This window comes from Rhodnius prolixus, unplaced genomic scaffold (assembly GCF_049639745.1).
Source record: "Rhodnius prolixus isolate KJV_2025 unplaced genomic scaffold, Rpr scaffold_3, whole genome shotgun sequence".
Taxonomy (NCBI): domain Eukaryota; kingdom Metazoa; phylum Arthropoda; class Insecta; order Hemiptera; family Reduviidae; genus Rhodnius; species Rhodnius prolixus.
Window position 1 is genome coordinate 13,834,542 of NW_027411603.1, and position 21,372 is coordinate 13,855,913.

Sequence of the window (21,372 nt, forward strand, 5' to 3'; positions counted from 1 at the left end):
ATCACTACATCTAGAGAAGTCTTCTCTTCGCAAATAGAAGAAGCTCTTAGCCAAGTTAATTTTTTGTTGCATTTATTGTTCCACCAGTTAATTATGCAACGATTGGATGGATTCAGAATTGGGTTAATTTGAACTTAAACTGAAGTAAATATTAAATTAATCGATAATATTATTTACAACATTAATTTTCAAAACCTGGAAACCACAAAATGTATAATTTCCATATTTAAAAAAAAACCTTACGGGGAAATTTTTTAATAAATTAGAAATGAACTGTAAATGTAGAAAATTGTTTACATTGTTTAGTTCAACAAGAAGGGGTGGTAAATACAAGTGAATTACATTAAATTTAATTACTTGAAATTGTATCAATTACATGAACTGTGAAAACATTGTGTAATAAAATTAATATGTATAATCATAAAATTAATTAAAATTAATATGTATAATCATAAAATTAATTAAAATTAAAAGTAGAACAAAGGAGAAATAAATGAAAATTAGAGGGAACCATATTTTGGAAACGTTAAAAAAAAAATATATACTTTTCTCGCGGATAGCCACTTCTAGTAAACTTCATGTGGGAGGAATAGATAATTAACACGGAATGAGGAATTTAAAGGCGCAGGGGATGGTATCCAGCCTCCCAGAATCCTTCAATCATGTCCTATTGCTTTGGTATCCTTCGATATTACCTCACTCATACACTTTACCGAATTAATGGAACATAACTTGAATAAAGCAAATCTATACATCGCATTCCTTATCTATCTTTACTGATTTTTACTCCTCGACACCTAATGTTTGTAGAAGATCTTTAAGCCCGTTGAAGAAATAAGAATTACTTTATTAAAAATGAAGCTGGCAATTATGACTCAATAACTATCCGAACACTTTTTACAGGGTTCATTTCATTGGGGGTTTGAGAAGATCAAGGGACAAGGTAATAGAAACTACAATCTAAGATAGAAAATTCTTATATAGATTCCCATTAGAGGCACTCCTTGACAATAGATAATGAGTAACTATTAGGGATAATCTTTATTTGGAATTTAAAGAGAAGAATTATTCGGCCAAAATTACTTAATCATTTGATTCTTAAATGGAAACAAACTCTTCATAATTCCCAAGTACTAACTGCAATGATTAATCATGGAATTCAAAAAACAATTTCTTAAATGAAAGAGTAAAAAATAGAAGAGAATAGTTTTGCAAAGAATAACAGTGTATTTTCTTTAGAAGCTGTTTTTAGTTAATAAAGAGAAAAACATTTCTGATTAAAATAAAATGGTTTTAAAAAAAGATGTGTAGAATTATATTCGTATTTAAGTGAAGGATTGTAAAAAAAATAGTTTGAGAGTGTAAATTAGCTGAAACGGGAATAGAAAGTTTTCTAAACTAGGTTTCGTATTTCCAACCAAGAGGATCTGAAGGAGTCTATTTGTGCCAGATATGGACGCAAGAAAATAGTTACTTTTGACTAATTCCGTATAAACAATAAATTAGCTTCTTTGTCCTAGATGGAAAAACTAAAATAAATATAAAGAAGGTTTAATCAACAATATAAAATAAAAATTAAAAATAAAAGAATCGCAAAGTTTTCTTCTGACCTAAAAATGTGCTTCACAACTTGGATTAAAATAATCTACCTTCTTCCCTGCCGAAAAATTCTTGTTCCCAACAAACAAAAATATTCATTAAAAATAAAAAATAAAAATAAATCTTGCTCTATTGTGATGTTGGGCCAAACTGGAATGAAAGAGATTCGCTGCACAAGAATAAAGGATTTTAAACAAACAAAAATGATTACAAATAGAAGCTGCACCTTCATTCCCGCATCCAGCTTTCACCTACACAAACTCGCAGTGAGAAAGATTATTCGCATAAAGATATACTGTATAAAGATATAAAGGCGGGAAGGAAAGTTTGTCCACTTTCAGAGGGCAGGTTCACTTTTAACAGAAATAAGCACCACTATCAACATATTTTTGCCAGCGAGCTTCGTGGTTATTTATTTCATCAATATAAAAATTAGATCCACACCATTCAACGAATCTGGGCCTCAGTAGTGCAAGTTCTACCAGTAAGGAGCCACAATAGATTCATTGGGTGGCTACTAGAATCTAATCTAAGGAAGTTTTCTAAGATATCACTGATCTTATCTCACTTACAGCTTGTTTTTTTTTTTCAAAAATTGATTTCATCACTTTGATGTAGAGAATTTGGCTTGAATTTACCTGTCCCCAAGTTTCCATCTCACATTAAACTCGCCCACTCCGTCTAACCACATTTAAAACCAGATGCTTGAAAAGATGACAATCAGTAGACGAGGGCTTTGGAGAGTCATGGAATAGGATCGGACTCCAATTGTTGATGAATACTCCGGGCTCAACTCTAGGCATAATTTCCAATATACACGTATTTTGTCGATTTCTTAAAAATATGAAGTGGATGGTACCATTCGCCATCCACCAAACCATAACCACGGTTTTTCATTAACAAGAAGTTTCCTCCTACAGAGGAATAGGATCCCTTTTATATCTCCTGTTGAGAGGAATGAATGTAAATAAAGGGTCATTTTCACTGTAACAAAAGAAAACAACAAATTATTGTATACTCTAAAGACACCTAGATTCTTCGACACATAAAGAGCCATAATATTAGATCTATTAGGTCCATTGGATACGATTACACCCTACAAAATAGTGTAACAAGAACACAGTAATAGTATTTTTTGAGAAAATCTCGAATAAAACTAACTTTGCTGGTAATTGTTCGATCATAGAGTTCTAGCTAATAATGAACACCTATCAAAACCATAATAGGTTATTACACCAAAATGACGTTAACGATTGGTCCCTCTGATGGCTTCTATCCAAATGTTAAATAAGGATGTACGTCGGCAATTTTCTTTTTAGGTAATGCTGCACCAACACATACGCATTCCAATGAATAAAGTGGTATTGTTCCCAGTGAAAACCCAAAACCAGAAATCTAAACGTTTAGAATTATAATGAGTGGTTAGAGAAATGAAAAAAAATGTCTTACAAGTAGAATAACTTTCCTAAATTTAATGTTCTATTAAAACCAAAAATGTAATAAACTATCTGCTACAAATGATATTAAAATTAATAATTCAATTCAAAATGTTCTCACCCTTTAAAATTAGAAACTTGATATTTTCTTATCGAATTTTTCATCAATGTATGACTATTGGTGCTGACACACTTTTCAACCAATAACATTTGTCGCGGAGGAAAAAACATGGTCTTATCCTGCGGCTATAGATTCTAGTTTCATTTCAATCTTTCTATCCTCCAACCTATCACAATTTTAACTTCCGCCACTCTCTTTAGTTTCTTTGCAGGATGTTATATTCCAACTTCTATTTAAAAGATGATTGATAATAATTTTGATAAGAGTCTTAAACTGATTATAGCCTTTAAATAGTATAAGCAAAGTTGTTGGGCCGTTTTTTTGAATATTAAGGAAAAATGACTTTTTGAACAATTAAAGAACTTACCACTGGAATTATGCTAACATATTGTACGATTTTATGGTCCATTCCATACCTACAGGGAGACTCAATCATGTCGCACCACGATTTTCGTTCTGTTTGACTCAAGGTGTCAAATTATAACGATAAATTATAACTTGCGTGGACCACATTTACACTGAGTACTGTACTGTAGAAAGGTCTGAAAGTATAAAGTCCTTCACCTTATGAAAAGTCACCCATACACACGCGATCGCAACACGATCTGACCAAAACAGAACAAAAGCGCGATCGGGTAATTATACACTTGCAAATGAATCCATCATTTTACAACCATGAAAGTTATGAAGAAAACTGTTTAAAAGACTAAGAAGGGGGAAGTAACCACCTTCCTAATTAATAAAAATAAAGTTTAATGTTTTCGAAAGCACTTTAATTAAAAACTTTGGAATAAGCAGCGGTAAAGATAAGAATACGCGAAGTAAATAGAAAGTTCATTAGTAAGATTACTTAACACAAGTGATTACTGATTCACCAATTCAATGATTCACCAATGTTTAACTTCCAACTGAAAAGCAAACCTTGGATGCCGATCTGCTAATGATGTAAATTCCAACCACCAGAAACTCCTAATTCAAAACGACTTGCTTTTATTAAATTAATTTACGCAATTCTATTCGTATTAATATGACCTAAAAGAAATACCTAAATCTTTAAATTAATGTAGAAATTTTATAATAAGTAGAAAAAGCATCTGATGATGCTTTGCGGATCTTATTCAGAAAGCGGATACCATTTGTTTTTCTTGTTGTGATTCCGCCACATAACGTTAATAATTTAACTCCGCAACAAAGGATGAAATCTACTAAAAAGTAAACCTAGGGAATTAAATTACTATTCTTACTGCCGACACTATTTCTCCTCCTAATCGTCAAATTTCAAAGTCTCAAATGTCGCGCACCCTCGAATGACGAGTCTTGAAGCGTGGGGAACGGCTTTACTCTGCACCTACGGAATAGTAGGTTACATTAAGCCTAACTTTTCAGGAAATTGTGAATAATAAAGCGTTCTACATAATTTTGGGCGTCTAAGTGCTGTGTGGGATACATAAAGTTTGAATTAAGAGTGGGCCATTATTTGAACTGTTAACATTGAATCGGTAAATTTAAGCTTATGACTATGTGACTATGGTTTGAGAGATACGAGTTTGCTCTTAGGTTGTGAATAAGTAGTATTTGTTATGTACTGTCAAAAAAAAAAAAGGGATGACAAGAGCTTTAGGGAGATGGCAAGAAGTCCCCATTTCCCCCTCAAAGAGAAAGAGAAAATGAAATGATGTGATGACCGTGAATGAAAGCATGCTATTTACTAGGAAAAGCTCTCTAGAATTGCAAACTTCATTTGCTTTTATATCAGTTAGGTAACATGACGACCATGGCTGTAAAAATGACGCAACTTTTTGGCTTCGCAATCATAAAGAAAGACCTAATTACAACAAATAGCAGTTTTCCTCGAGGAAAACTGCTACTAACGCTATTTAGTGTTCTTTTGCTATTTTTTATTTTTTGAACAAGCATTAAATTATCAAGCTGTCAAAATTTTATAAAATCTTATTTTACTTTCTCATTATTTACACAGCAGGTTTTAGGAGAAAACTTGCTATTCTTATAAGACAAGATATATCAATGTCTCTGAAATCCTCTTGACCTGCTGCGAGGAGAGATACTATATACATAAAGAAAAAAAGGCTAAGTTGTAACCAGCCAATATGAAGCCTTTCTCATCGAAATTCTGAACAGAGCCTACAATCAGGAGAATAAACTGACCAAACTAAATCAGTGGGAATTTTAGTTGAATGTTATACCAATTCGGAAAAACAAATTATCAATACTTGAAGATATTATGGAATGAAAACGAGCCGAACTTTAATAAATTTTAACTATAAAACATTGCTCAAATTTCATATCTCTCTGCATTATTTCAACTATAAATAAATAAAAATTCTATCAATTAATAAAACAACCATTCAGAAGTAATTGATGAATATATATATATTTTGTTTCAGGATTACAACTCATTGGTGGTGGGCGGTATATGTCAAATTCCAGACCCATTGTATAAACTAATTGGCTCAATAGTTAGCTTCTACATTCCATTAGGAGTAATGCTGCTGACGTATGCGCTAACTGTACGCTTATTAGCTGAACAACGGCAGAACTTGGGAGGCGGTGGAAAAGCGGGTAGTTCAGGAGGCACTGGTTGGGCGAGCGGCTGGCTAGGCCAGCCCACTCCTGGTATGTTCAATCACTTTAGATTATTCAAATTATCACTGCTGATCTTGAGGCTTAGCTACCTTTACTCCACAAATTTAGCAACATAAAATTTCCTTCTCCATTTATTTAGATGAATAATTTAAAAACAAAAAAATTGGGAGAGAATGCTTGAAAGACTTCCTCACATGGTAACTTAGACAAACTTTAAACCTGGAATTTTTACCAAATATACACTTCTTTTCGGTGCCAAACAGTCCATCAAAAAAACGATACTAATTTCCACATCCATCTCCCCTAGAGGCCCCAATTTATTATTTTCATTTTAAGGAGGCAATATTAGTCTCCCGTAAGGTACTTTTTTTAAATTTTGAGAACGTAAAATTGGGCAACAAGTAAATGTGATCAGAAAATTTTCAAAAAAGGTGCACTTTCGCTGCACTGATTTTTACCAAAACCTTGTAAGTACTACCCCTGGAATTATCTAATGGAATCTAACCAATAATAAAATTTAAATTATAGAGTATCGTTCGTCGTTGTTAGTGAATGATTCATTAATCCAAAAGGAAGAAAAATTGATAACAATTTCAGTCATAAAATTTAAAGTTTCCGCTTATTAGTTATACTGAACACTCGCAGGAGGGATGAGTAGAGAGAGAGATAGAGTGGGAGAGGGAGAGAGAAATTGAGATCAAAGTTTTCTTTGAGAAAACCTTGGGGCGCTTAAATCATATCTTCACTGAATTTGAGGTGTCCTAGAGGAAAACTGTAATGCTAAAAAGCCTCAGAATACCTTCATATACCTTAGTAAAACTGTATGAAGAAAATAATTCCGTTTTATGAGGCGTAATACGAAGAAAAGATTCAATAGCTGAAAGCAGAAAAATCTAAAGATCGAAATAAAAGAAATTGATAAGAATATACGTGATTTTGGAATGGATAAATTGGATTGCTCGCCCGGATCATAAATGGATAAAGCAGTTAGGAAGGCATTTTGCTAATACAAGATTACTAGCCGCACTCTAATCCCCTAGTATCCCATCATTAGTTACAATTAAAACAGAAATCCCTTAAACTGAGCAATTAGTGCGTTCTGGTGATGAAATTCAACTCCTTCCTCATCCAGTAACATCATCTCATTCAACAACCAACACTGTTCACAATTCAAAATCCATCAATTATTTATTATCATTTTCCCATACTCTAGTCAAATATTTGAAAATGAATTTCCACGCTTATGTTCCTTCAATAAAAAAGGAAAAGTTTTTGCAAAACATGTTCTTTAATTATGGAGGAATATTTAGCATAATATCATTTTCACAGCAGAAATATATTAAATTTATGCACATCTAAACTGCAAACAATTTAGTTACAAAAATAAGCCGAGCAATATTTTAAAAACTTGACGATAAGCAGAAGAGGGAAATGACTATGTGTCCATTAACATAAATATTACTGTTTGATATTAACGGAGTGTTTTTGGAAAATTACCTTATATACCAATAAGCTTAAATAAGTTAGATTATCTGTATTATATGTACCTTAAAGACAGTTCAGCCTTAGGATGGAGCAGTTTGGCCATCTAATACCCTATATTTTAAATTTATAATACTCTCGTAAACAGCTGAAATCCTTGAGCACTTCAAGTGCCTATTAAATCTTTTTTTTTTTTTTTGGTTTGGTTTAAAGTGATTTTCGATGAAGTTTCAAAATTGTCTCAGAGATAGTTTTAATGAAAAACTTGACTGGCACTTTATAGAAATTTTGTTTGGATGGTTACCTTTAGATTTGAGATTGATACCTAAATATATCACCTATAAAGCAATATTGGGAATTAAACGTATGGCTAAAATATAGATTTCCAAGACTGGTTAACTTCCAACTGAAAAGCAAAACTTGGATGACGATCTACTAATGATGTAAATTTCACTGATGTTAATCAGCTTCATATAAAAACAAGACAAATCCAACATCAACTTTTCTTGCTTCATGAAGCTTAGAAAAACTATAGGCCTAAGCAGCAATTTTGATTCCACATTAAACTTCAGCTGAAATACCAGAACCTCTGCTTAAACTGCTACTTTTTTAAACAAACAACTACCATGAAATAGACAAACAACAGAGCGTATGAAAAAGTGCTCACACTAAAAAAATCATCAAGGCAAACTAATATCTACATACGTACATTAAACTGACTGTTTCTTCCTGAACTGGGGATTAAAAAAAAATGAATTTAAACAGACAGAAATAGCAGATCTCTAAAGGAAACTCCTGCCAAACTTTTCGTGGACCACCATACCCAAACTATCAGACTGAATACTCAGCAGGAAATCTACAGAGTAGCTGATCTTTCAGAAATTTCAATAATATTAAAACAAAAATTAAAGAAGCGTTTCTTGAATTATATTGCCCTTTAAATAAAACGTAGGAGCTCCTCTGACCATTCGATTTGGATTGTATTCTCAATGTTATGCATTGATACATTTTTCAGCTCTTACAATCAGTAAAAGAAAAATTTAATACATATTCAGAAACCCAATATCAAAATGTAAATATGAAAAAGTGATCCACTCAAGAGCAGTCAGACACAGATGAAGAGCTAGGTAGGCATTAGGTTGGATTATTAATTACAACCAATTTGACAGAGGTAATTAATGCTTCTATACAGGGAGTTATTTAATTATTAAGTGGCAGGCTGTTAGAATCGAGAGATAGTACCAGTTCTCATATTCATCTTTCACACTTGCGCCTCGCAATATTGTGCCAGCGTGATGAATTGTTGTAGCAATAAATAATAAGAGTAACTGAATTCAAGTACCGAACAAGCCAGTGGTACCATGCTCATCTCAAAGAGACTAAAATAGAAAACTGTGTTCTCAATTAATTAACCGACAATATGTAAGCTATGCGATTGAATTCAACACCTACCAATGCTAACCTTAACCAAGGGTAACCAAGTTGACAACTATTTCAATTTCCTTTACTAATCTGCAGTAGAGGAAGGAACAATTTACTGGACCTTTTCCCAATCTACTTTGTCTAAATTTAGAATTTTATACGTCCTCATATAATTCAAAAATTTCTATATCTAAGTGCAGATTTTTTTTTTTTTTTTGAAAAGCTAATAATTTAAAGTTTGCATCATTTTAATGTTTATTTCACAGGTTTGGAAAGACGAGGTACTTGGAAAAGACTGCTAGGAAAACCTGGGCCATTAGTTATGAGAGGGCAGCATACATCATCCGCCGGATCTACGGATACCGAATTAACTACTCTGGATACACATGATTTATGGATACCAGAACCAGATCCAAAACCGTACGCCACTTCGGCTTTACAACAGTTTGGTGCAGAAATGCTCAAATTATCTAGAGGTTTTGAATCTGTTGCTGTAGCTATAGAGTCTAAACCATTGAATCAACGCACATCAAAATATGTATCCATACAAAGAGGAGGGCATTCTTCAATCGATGACGCTCTAAGATTAGATAACAAAAAACAAAGGTGAGCTGGTATACTAAAATATTAAATTCACGTAACTTAGAAATAGTTTATTTATCCCATTAATTTAGATTTGGACGGCTTGAATTAAGTCTGAACATTTGATAGATCTGCACTACCAATTTACAGAACAGTTTACTTGATAAGTATTTTGAAAATAAGTTTTATCATAGATTTTTAATGAGCTTATTTTTTATTTATTTTCTTGTGGAGGTAAAAATGGCATGACTCCGAATAACAATTTCATAAAATTTCACAATTATCCGCAAGTTTAATTGTAGTTTTTAAATATATTAAGAAGATACTATTCAACTAGCTCTGCAACTAGCTCTTTTCGTGATGCTAATAAGAAAAGAAATAAAATGACTTTAAAGTGAATTTATTGAATTTTTTGATCCTTTTAGAATAAGAAAAAGAAGGAAAGCCAATGAAGAAGATAGGTGGCCAATAAAGGCCAGGAGACGAGCTTCCACAATGGAATTAATAAGAAGAGACAGTGAGAAGGTGATAAAGAGGGCCGTTAGTTACCACGAAAGGGTGTGCAGTGAAGGGTCGTCGTCGAGTAGCCGGAGCAGCGGAGACTCCGCGAGCAGCGAGGAGGATGAAGGCCAGTCGCCGAGCGTACAGCAACAAGAACATCAAGGACATGCATCTTTATCACCACAATCACCCCCGCCACAGATTAATATAAATACTGTACAAAAATCACAGCAACAGGCACAAGCTGACGACGAAGATCCGTTATCATTGTTACCCCCACCCTGCACGTGTCCCTATTTTGGTGATAGTGAAAATAAGAAACCAATTAGAAATAACGAAGTGGTAATTATAACAAGCGAAGAAAAACCAGCATTTCTTAGACGCGACGATCACAAATTCAAATATGACAGTTCAAATACTATAGTAACATGGGATTCCCCACCAAAACGGCGATCCAGACGTGGATCTAGTTTCAGTTCTGGATCAATACGGACAACTTTAGCATCAAATGAAAGTTCACCGGCTATTAGAAAACCGCCAATATTAAGACGGTCGGCCACCCTAAGAACTGGCCGTGCTAACGACTTTAAAGCAATGGAAGAAGCAGCACAAGGTGTACTGTTGCGTTATGGTTCTAACCAGACAATGGGACGTGTTATAAAATCACCACATAGTCGTAATTCTTCTGTTTTGTCGCGCACTTCATCTCGTCATGGTCGTATTATAAGATTGGAACAGAAAGCTACTAAAGTATTGGGTGTTGTATTTTTTACTTTTGTTATATTGTGGGCACCATTCTTTGTATTAAACTTGGTACCGTCTGTTTGTGCAGAATGTGAAAGAAATATCGATAAATGGGTATTCGATTTTGTCACATGGTTAGGATATGCTTCCTCAATGGTAAATCCTATTTTCTATACTATATTTAATAAAGTGTTTCGACAAGCATTCAAGAAAGTCTTATTGTGTCGATATCGTAACCAACGCTGGACACCTAGAACGTAGGCAGATGTAACAATAACAAGAATATACTTCCTTTTGTCATAAAAAAAAACATTGTGAAATAAATTTTTATCAAAAATTACAAACAAACCAAAATCTCCTTAGCACCTAATATATAAATATTTATATATAAAAGCATTATGTAAAATTGTGTATATACATATATATGTATATATATAATGTATATGTATTATGAAAAACTGTTTTATGTTATATTTAATTTCATTAAAGATACAATGAAAACAAAATGGTAAGCAATTATTCTAAAGTGTTAACTGTACATAGGTAATATAAATTAATTAAATATGTGTGGAAAACTGTAGTTGAAATGTATGAGGAAATAAATAGTTAGGATGGTTGTTGTTCACTATTACACCTTGACGATCTACGCGCGCACTCTGGCGTTTCATCTAAGCGACGCCTGAGATATTGCTGACAGTAAACAGAGATCTACGTACATTTTCACATTACTTACCGTCGCAACTACATTAATCTCAAATCTGTGTAACAATCAACCTCCTTATAGAACTGTAGAAACTGTGCAACCTTTAATAGATATTCTGCTGTGATTCAGATGGGTAGCTGCAAACTCTCTCAGGTGCATTTTACCCTGCACTGAGTGTCTAGAACGTTTGCGCAGTCATAACTTGACAACTTTCAGCGTCCCTCATTCAACAACAATAGGTAAGTTTATTGCCCAAACAAAGCAAATCAAAATGGAAAGATATGCAACAATAAGATGCAGCATTGCAACTTATTTTTCTAAATAAATGGCTAATTTGGAAATAAACATGGGAAGAATATGTTCACACTTGGTTGGCTTTTGAAAGCAGACATATAGCTAGGCGTTATTAGAGAAAAGGAGTCATTCATACCCAAGCGGGAATCTCATCGAGGTTTCCATTGAGAGCCACTGAGTGAGACGGCGTGTGACCATCATTACCCACTTCATACTTTTGCCCCTTCCTCAGCACTGTACCGAAGAAAAATGGACACATATTGAACTTTGATCGGCGGAGGAAAACACTTAAGAAAGCGGAAAGCTCGGGAGAATCATATAAGTATCGTAAAACTCAGAATAGTAAGACGAGAGTTGTATAGGATCATAGAAGGGCGTTCGTAAACGAGAGCCTTAGTGAAAAGAGCCATGGTCCCCCACCTTCACAGTGTATGACTGTTCGTATTTGCGACAAGCTAAAGCCAATCCTTCATAATTTCTCAGCAAATCACCTTTCACAATCACATAAAAAAACTAGAAGATAACACAAGAACTGGTTGAGTAGGATAAGATTCATAAAAATATAAATTATAGTTAGTCTTCCTAAATTAGCTCACAACAAATTAAACGTTAACGAGAATGCTAAATATAAATAAGAAAACTTTCAGGTACTGTTTGAATAAAACGTTAAAAGCCCATGATGGTTTCAGGACTTGCATGAAGATTACATACGGAGAGCAGCAACCCTATATAGCTTCCAAAATACACTTTACTGAGACAGATTCAATGTTCCAAATTGTACTCTTGGCAGGATTAACCTTAAATAAGAATTTGTAAAGAATCACTGAGGTGGATTGTCCCGCATCACACCTACCGGGATGGCCAAACGGATACAGATCGCCATAGAATGTGTGGCGCTGCTGGATGCAAGAAGGGACAGCAAGGTTCATTATATTAGACCGAAGGTGCGCATTACTGGGCTGAAAACATTACTGGCCATAGCTGGAATTGCTAGCGGCGTGGGCATTATATTCCCAGATATAACCCAGCACCCGTTACTTATTATAGCAACTTATGTTTATTGTAAAAATGTTATTAGTAAAGTACGGCCCCGTAAGTAGTTGGACGTTGAGCGTCGCCAGAAAAAGTAGAAAATTACTTAACTTTTACTCTCCCCTTTCACAAGTAGTTTTTTTACCTAATTTACATAATTAAATTATCTTTAAGCTTACAATGTGAACTAAAACGGTAGTTAATTTCAATACTTTTGTAAGTTCAAACTTGCTGCACTATAATAAAATGGTAATGGTACAGAAAGCTTAACTGCAACCACAGAACCCTATTTATCTTCCTATTAAACACCAAAAGGATGAACCAAACCAGCGATGAAGAAAATAATCAAGAGTCAAAAAATTACTGAAAACACGAGAAAATTGTTCTGCACAGTCACTCTTTGGTAGAACTGATTCCAGCTCAGAATTCTGGTTGACATTTTGTGACTACTTATTTAATATCCAGTTTCATAAATACTTCCATGTCTTAAAGAAGAGCCTACATTCACCTCTTCCTATGGATGCTGCTAAAAGTTTCCTGGAAGAAAATCGTTGGTACGGTTTTGAGAAAATTCTAAAATGGTGAAAAATCGATTCATGGTATCACTGAAACTAAATATAAAACAGATTGCTAATCGGTAAAAATCACTTTTTCTAAACCAGGGGACCAGACAATGAGGATAATTTAGATAAATAGTCAATATATAAAAACTGCATAATTGCAATAATATCTCTTTTTCTTGCTAGGAGTGAGTGTACTAATTATGTAATTATTATCAGTAATAACAACATTAATCTCTACAATATATGTCACAAAAGTACCAATTATAAAGATAACGTCAAAAGCGGGAGAAATGTTTTCTCTCTATAGAGAGATTGCCGACAGACCTATAGAACGCTGAATGAGAACCAGATGAATGGAAAGTAATTAGATACTTGGGAGAATGAATTCATGCCTCAGCCCCACTGTGAACCCAATTATTTGTCCATGTTACTAATGAACCATATACCATTTCCCTACCTTTCCCCTATAGTTAAGGAAAAGTTCACTTTATTCCCATGTAACTCTTGTAATCAATAGATTTTTATTTTATTTTATTTATAACGTGAAATAGAAACTATGCTGAAAATCTGCCACTCAAGAATCCAGTTATTAGTTAATAATAATTAATAAGTAGAAGATAAAAGTCAACAATATTCCTCCAGGTAATAAAGTTGGCAAAAAAAAGTGCCGGGCGAAAAACAAGTAAACTATGCATTTCAGGAGGACATCCTCACTAGATCCCAACTTCCTTTTCAAATAATTTCCACTGAATTTTATTTCACGAACTTCTAGCTTATTTCCTGCCAAACAAAGGAAGTTTACAATAATGAGGAAAGTGAAGATAATAAAATTAAATATTTCTTTATAAGTTCCAAAACATTGTGTTGGCTGGTGCTAAATTCTTGCCTTTGATCGGAAGCAAGATGATGAACTTTATCCATCAAGTTACTTTATACAGGATACTCAGGCCTGGGCGCAACGCCTTACAATTTTTACAGCCTTAGTAAAATTTCAAGAATCTTCCGATTATAATATTGCGAAATCAGGACTAAAGCAATTAACACCCTTACGACATTTTCGATAAAAATTCTGTTTAGCTTTTGTTCGCCATCCTATTTCTTTATTGTGACTCCTTACTTTTCTCGGTTATTTTCACTTTTTCTCAAGTGGAAATGATTAAAGGAAGAAAGTTCAAAAGTAATAATCACCAGATAGAAGAAAAAAAAAAAAATAAATAATATTGATGATTTAATGTGTTTAATGATCGGCAAAAAATTCTTAATTAATTTTAGCCCCACACTGATTTCCTCAGTTTCTTTAAAAGTTTTTTAAAATCTTTCTTATGGCTCAACTTAGTGACCATATAATTTTAGTTGAAGTACTTTAAGTGGTAGACTTCTTGGGTTCGAATACAGCTATCTATCCTTAAATTTTCTCTTCCTGGGAGCCTCTTACAGGAGTACTAAAAAAAGCTCCAGGCATCAATGATTTCAGTAGTTAGAGCGTCCCTTTTTGTGGAGGGGGGGTAAAGGGCAGATATATATATAGCTTCTATACACCTCGCCGCGGCACCTATTGGTTGAATTGAACTTTTAACCTCTTGAAAATGTAGGGTACAATAAATCAATCATTAAATTATTTAGCAAAGGGAGAAAAATATGAAACTCGTCACGGTTAATATTTAAATTTTAAGCGAAAGAAACACTTTTCAGATAACAAATATTACTCAGATAGCGGCACACAATTTAATTTTAAAACCGTGCAACCTATAAAAGAAGCATTTAGGTAGATCCTAATAATAATAAGTCCCATACTTTAGCGAAATGTTTTGTACTTCTGTATGTTATGTATTAATTTAAACAAAAACAGTCAAAGCTGTTAGATTAGATTAGATTAGATGGTATTAAAGGGCGGTTCCACTAAAAAGGGGAAGGAACGCAGGCAATCGAAAATGCCCATTGTTTCCCACCCACTCCTCGTCTCAAAAAAAGACACCGGGGCTTCAAGGCCAACAAATCCGGCTAAAAATTGTCAATAAACAATCAAGTATTGACAGGACACTAGGGAGCATGGCGACTCAATCGCCCAGTGCACTGAATAAACCTAGAGAGTTCTTAAAGATTGCCAGATGCCACAAGCTCCGAGAGGGAAACATTTAACCTCCCGAAGACGAGGAATCTAGTTTTTGAATATACAATATATATATATAAGCAACTAATCTAAACTGCAATCAAATAAATGGATTTTAACTAATACTTTCTATTTAGACAGCAAAAATGAGTCTGTGCTGCTTTTTCATGTTCTTTTCACAATTTTTCTAGGTGCACACAGAGCCTCTATTATTAAAATATTTTGGAAAATTCAAAGACCTTAAAAAAAAATAAAATAACTCATAAGAAAATCCACTTTCCTAAATTTGGAATTATTTTTTCTCTTCCGTAAAATTGTATTTTCTCTTTTGTAAAATTTCCAGTACTAGAAACAATCTAAATGACTTTTGGCTTGAAATTATGGAATCATTATACATTCTACTTTCACTTTGTGCGGGTAATAACCATTGGGAAAATAGTTATGCTCAGCAAGATTACAACTAAAAGTGCCGTTCTCTGCAAAGGAAAACACGGCAGCAACAATTCCTGTTTAAGTACAAACACACACACACAAAAGAAAAAAAACAGTCTCAGAAAAGAGCCAAGACAATACCTGTACTATTGTGAGTTAGATGTTACTTATTTCAGTAGAGTAGTAATCTAAATTTTTAAAAAAGGAAATAGACAAGTATAAAACAATATACTACTAAATTTATGTCTTCCTACCGAAGGTTGCTCTCGGTTCTTAAGGTTTACGACAAGGATTCCCTTCTTTCTTTCAAGTAAGCCATTATCAGTCAAACTAAAACTTCCCACTCTTAAAACACATCACGGTTACTTCTCCTTTTTCTTCCTGACAAGATCCATCCATAAATTTTATTACCACATTGCGTCAATTCCCATCTTTCACAAGTGACGTAACCGTTTAACTCGATCACTTTCCTGGTAATGTTCTCTTTTACTCTCATCTCTTATGTTACCCTTCATTTCTCAACTAAACCATCCTTGCCTTTTTCAGAGAGCTTCTAAAAAAAAAAAAAAAAATCAATTCGCCTAATGTCCGAGTGGTTTTTCTTTTTTTTCAGATCAAACAGCTGAATTCATTGTTCAAGAAGAAACATGGTTATATAAAACAGGGGATCATTTATTAATCCTTTATTTTTAAATTTTCCACTAAGCCGAATTCAAGGATATCTTCCGGATGATTTCCTGCTTTTAACATTTAATTTTCAATACCTAACTTACTACACTTACAAATTATTTCAGTCTTTCTTGTAAATAAATGCCCAGATCATTAACTGGTCCTATGGTTTTACATTTTCAAAAGATTTATAATTTTAATCCTCTAACAGTAAATACTCTCAGCCTCCGAAGTTTGTTAATGTTTTTATAAATCGAAATTCAAATAATATTCCCATCCGTCTTAACTTCTTATTTGATATTGTATTATGCATATTTAATTAAAAATTCTAATTAATTATCAAGCTTAAAGCTCCGTTCAAATAATTTCTGCATAGTAGTGGGGCAAAATTAAGCAAAATTTTGAAGAGATCAAAGTAAATATCCAATGAGACTAGCCTACACAATGTGGCTAAAATCGGAATTTAAGCAGACTTTCCAGAGATCTAGGCAGTTCTAGTATCATCTTTTTTTCTGAATATTAAAAATACATTTTATTCTCTAATTTTGAAGTAAAATTAAGATAAAAACTGGAACATTAATTTAGTAACATGTCAATCAACGGACAGTGAGCTCTAAGAAGCTCCTACAAGAGAATAAGAGCTAGCAACTGGATTCAAACCCGTGATCTCCATTTATCTTTTTTGTGTTTTTGTTTAAGACGTAATGGCATAAATCAAGCCATTTTGCGCAAAGCATACAGCAGAAGAAACAGATTCTACCGCACTTCAAGCAAAGATTTGACATGGAGGAGCGAGGCTTGTCATACGAAATCATAGAAGAAATGGCGACAAGCTAAGCCCAAAAAGAAGGGTCAAAAAAAGAATATCCATTCTATCCACTTCTTCCCCAAAATAAATAAACCCAATGCCAAGACCGGGAATCAAACCCATTACTACAAATACATTTTAGCTTTATGGGTCGCGCTGTTAACCGCTTGTCAACTACCATTCTACTTTTTAAACAGCATACAGTGTTTTCTTTCAAAAGCTGAATGTAATAGTTAAACATAACTTGAAAGTAAAGTAGTAATGAAAAAATCTATAAAACAAAGCTACATGTTTAATACATCAGCCAGAACGAATATTTAATATTATACAATGCAGTAGGGTGACAGGAATTTTAGATGAACTGGGCCAGTTTGTGCACGTTAAAATGTAACAGATCAATAAAAACCGTTCTTGCTAATAATACTATTGAGGTGGTTATTTTAAAGTCATTTAAATTTTTAGTTCAAAAAAGTATATTCTAAATCCTAAAATGAAATCATGTTTCAATGGAAAACCAGAGAGAACATCATTTCTCTTTTAAATGAGAACTTATGAAACTGTATGCAAATCCTTTGAAAAATATTTCATTAATTAGCGGATTAAATAATCGGATTACTCAAACCGGATATAGAAGATTCATGAAACAATCTATTGTATAACTGAAACAAGAGAAATGCTCCTTTCATAGAAATCAGATCCAACACTGAGCTATAATTAACTGATTAGTCAGTAAAACTCAATTGTAATTTTGATAAGACTTTATTCAATTGAGAGAGCATACTGTAATTATCACAAAATACATGGCACAGAAAGCTATTTATGTTAAAGCAAATTGGAGGTTGGAAGCTAGAGCGCACAAAAGGTTTGACAGTTATTTAGCCACTACTTCAGGAGCCAGAAACACTAAGGAGGTAACGTCCTTGTCTGTTTGTTCGTTTAGACGTCTAGTCAAGTGGTGATGCACAAAAGAGATATTGAAGTGACACAGTCTTACGGAGCTGTCTGAAACTTAAGACTAACATCACAACACGGCCATTCTTAGAGTCCTTTACATAACACTAGCATATACTTTGATGCACACCTTAGCTTTCAGATAGCCTCTTTAAAATTGATCACATGCTGAAATCGAATTGGTGTCGCTAGAATGGAGACCCTGCAAACTATACACGCCTTCCAAAAAAATAAAGATCCAACATTCAAATCGACAGCGGTTCCATAGTTAAAATGTAATCTCACAGCCAACTATGTGGCAAGCACAATAATAATATCCTCTACTCTATTTCATTCCCATCCCAAAAACCGTCACATCTCCTAACCGGACACCATACGTACAGAGGAATAAGAATTAATTTGTCATCAGAGTTCTGATAACACAAGAGAAACCATTATCCGTTTAATTATCCATTGTAGCATGTTAGTTTGTTTCTCTTTAGTTTCCGGCTTTCTTTTATCAAAAGAAGTTAGTTCATCAAGCTTCTGGTGTCACACTAAACATCCTTCCTATGTTTGTGTCAGAAACAAAGAAAACTAGAACGGCAAATGGATAAAATCTACAATAATAACCAGCACTACAAGCGTTAACACATTTATATAAGCTTCAATTGATCAACTATGCGATTGTGGTCAGAATTTTGTAGGTATTAGCGAGATCCACCCTCAATATTTGCAACCTTGACTAACTACAATGACTGATGAGCCTAAAAAGTTTTTTAAGTTTTATTCGTCTTAGCTAGCATGTCGATGTCAGGTATCCCTGATTGGTTTCCATCATCATACGTGCACGACGGATAGAATCAACAATATTATATCCAGCACTGCGGACCTAACCACATTTACATAAATCTGTCTACGCTTCACTAATCTTACTTCATTCCACTTTTCTCTACATCCCAAGGATAAATTTACACCAAACTAGGAAAGAAAAGTTCTACAGACAGTAAATGCTAAGTAGAACTTTGAAATAAAACACAGCAATTTATTCTTAATGACGAAAAAATAAGAGAGAAAATTTAATTTAAAAACAATAAATGTACGAGTATATGTGGTCGTTGCCAAGGCTCTCTGAGTGGAATCCCTTGGGTTTTGCAATTGAAATATCAGCTTTCTTACCACTTTTTTTAGAATTATGTAATCAAATCAGTTAAATAAGTAAAAACATGTTTGAATACAACACTAAAGTCTAAATGGCCCTCGAAGTGAATTATTTCCGAATTATTGTAACGCAGGATGAAACTTAAAACCATCTTAATAAAATAGAGATAATTTTCTGATGAAACGTGAATAAGTTGAGGTATAAAGTGGTAGAAATCAAGCATCATCAATGGTGACGATTCCATTGGTAGGAATTTCTAACTTTTGAGCCATTCACTACTTAAAAAGTAATCAAAATTTTGTCTATTGTTAAAAAAGCAAAAATACAATTCATAATAAAAATGAGTTACCTGGATAAAGTGCAGCATATGTGAATAACTGGATTTTTACCTGAAACAAAATAATCACAAATTATTAATGTACTCATTAGCTGACAATAATATCACAGACAAGAACTATGACATATTAATAATAAACTACTAGACAGACTACTACGCACACGACACACGAATAGAAGTTTCGCTATCAGAGACCCACGACACTGGCGAATCCTTCTTCTGCATACCTGACATTACACAATACATAGAACTGCCCCCGCACATAGTGGCACCACTATCCTTAAGCAGAAATCACTTTCACGCTTCCAAATGCCTATAATTCTCCATTATTATCATTTCTTTGGACAGTCATACTTTTAAATACAATCTAGCAAACAAGACGGTCAGTCGTACTCCATTTACAACTTCCTAGCAATCCCTCAATCCCAGTTTTCCACTTCAGTGGTGACTTTAACGCTAAACATCCCTGCAACCCGCGAGATTGTATTTCACATGAAGTTCTCATGCAAAAGACCTTTCTCTTTCCTTTAAATCGAGGATACTGACCTCTTCCTACCTTTATTTATAAAGCCCATACCTTTATTTGTCCAAGACCCAAACCTTTGAAATCCATTCATGTTCCCGAATCCGTCGACTAAGGTCTTAGCAAAAAGTAGCTTAAACACAAACTTGCCATTTTACTGAATTGTGCGGTATTAACTCTTACGTAAAATTAGTGAAAAATTGCACATGTTAATAAAATTCAGAGTTTAGGTAATTTATTCTTTAGTTTTCGTACATATTGTAGTCAGGTAGAGCTATCGCTGTGGTCTACCTTCGCCGTATTGTTGTATTTTCTCTATGCTCTTCATCTGTGGTTGCATTTTTTGGACCGTCCTTTACACAAATTATCTACAAGAGGAGCATGTTTCAATTCAACAAATTAGTATACTCATTATACGATAAATCATCAACAACTTTGGATGCACTTCCGTTGACGACAAATCGTCCAACAAAAACTTTTCCAGTGAACATTCTTCCCTACTTTTCCAGTGATCCTGAACTGAATCAAAATAACTTTTAAAATAGCAAAACCAATTAAATATAAATTGAAAATTGGATGTTGGCAGAAAACCTTTCGAATAGTAGTACGAGAAAAAGACTGTGCATTTGACAGCTGATTGTTTTGTCTTTTCTTGTTCCTTGTTACTATCTTTGAAACGTAATTTCGAAACTTCTGAGAGTAGATCACATTATTTTTTAACTAGAAGAAAGTATGTTATAAGAGTTTATTACCAACTAATCGGGATGACATTCAATTACGCAAGACTATTAACCATGACAGAAGGCTGTGATGTGGAAGAGTGTATTAGGAATAAACCCCTCCTCGGCCACTCTGTGGGGAGAAGAGATGGTAAAAAGGGACAGGGAGGGAACCCATACAGCATCAATGGAAGTGCTCACATCATCATCATCATAGCAGATTATCTGCTTTCTCTAGGGGAACCTTATACGACGATACACATCAAGCATACACAGACACAGTGCAGCCAGCCTTATTAATATTCATAATATAAATCTCTAATTACCATGAACAGAATTAAAATTCCCTCGCTCCCATATCCCTGGCACCAGGTTAAACCCCACCTTCCTACCAAAATCCCTCTTTTCTATGCAAACATTACACTTAACTTTTGGTATGTTTCTCGAATTAAATCCCATCGGATATGATTCTCAACTTTAATTCCCGTAGTAATTAACATTTAAACTAATAAAAGTTTGGATTTCGTCATTCATATTACCTTGAGGTGCCAGGGTATCGAATAATTTTCAAAAAGAGAGTTATAAAAATGAAATCCTTG

The 21,372-nt window shown here is 33.8% G+C and overlaps 2 protein-coding genes across 4 annotated transcripts in view; one reads left to right on the plus strand and one right to left on the minus strand.

The window, feature by feature from the left end:
* 5-HT2B (5-hydroxytryptamine receptor 2B) overlaps positions 1-11,122 on the plus strand; it is an 80,912-nt gene extending 69,790 nt beyond the window's left edge. For all 3 annotated transcript variants that reach the window (XM_074127469.1, XM_074127470.1, XM_074127471.1), the window contains 3 exons: positions 5,562-5,790; positions 8,931-9,270; positions 9,672-11,122. In XM_074127469.1, coding sequence (XP_073983570.1) covers positions 5,562-5,790; positions 8,931-9,270; positions 9,672-10,752 — 1,650 coding nt within the window. In that variant the 3' untranslated portion in view covers positions 10,753-11,122. The remainder of the gene's footprint in view (positions 1-5,561; positions 5,791-8,930; positions 9,271-9,671) is intronic.
* Rpn2 (Regulatory particle non-ATPase 2) overlaps positions 1-21,372 on the minus strand; it is a 406,206-nt gene that overhangs the window by 247,878 nt on the left and 136,956 nt on the right. The window lies entirely within an intron of this gene.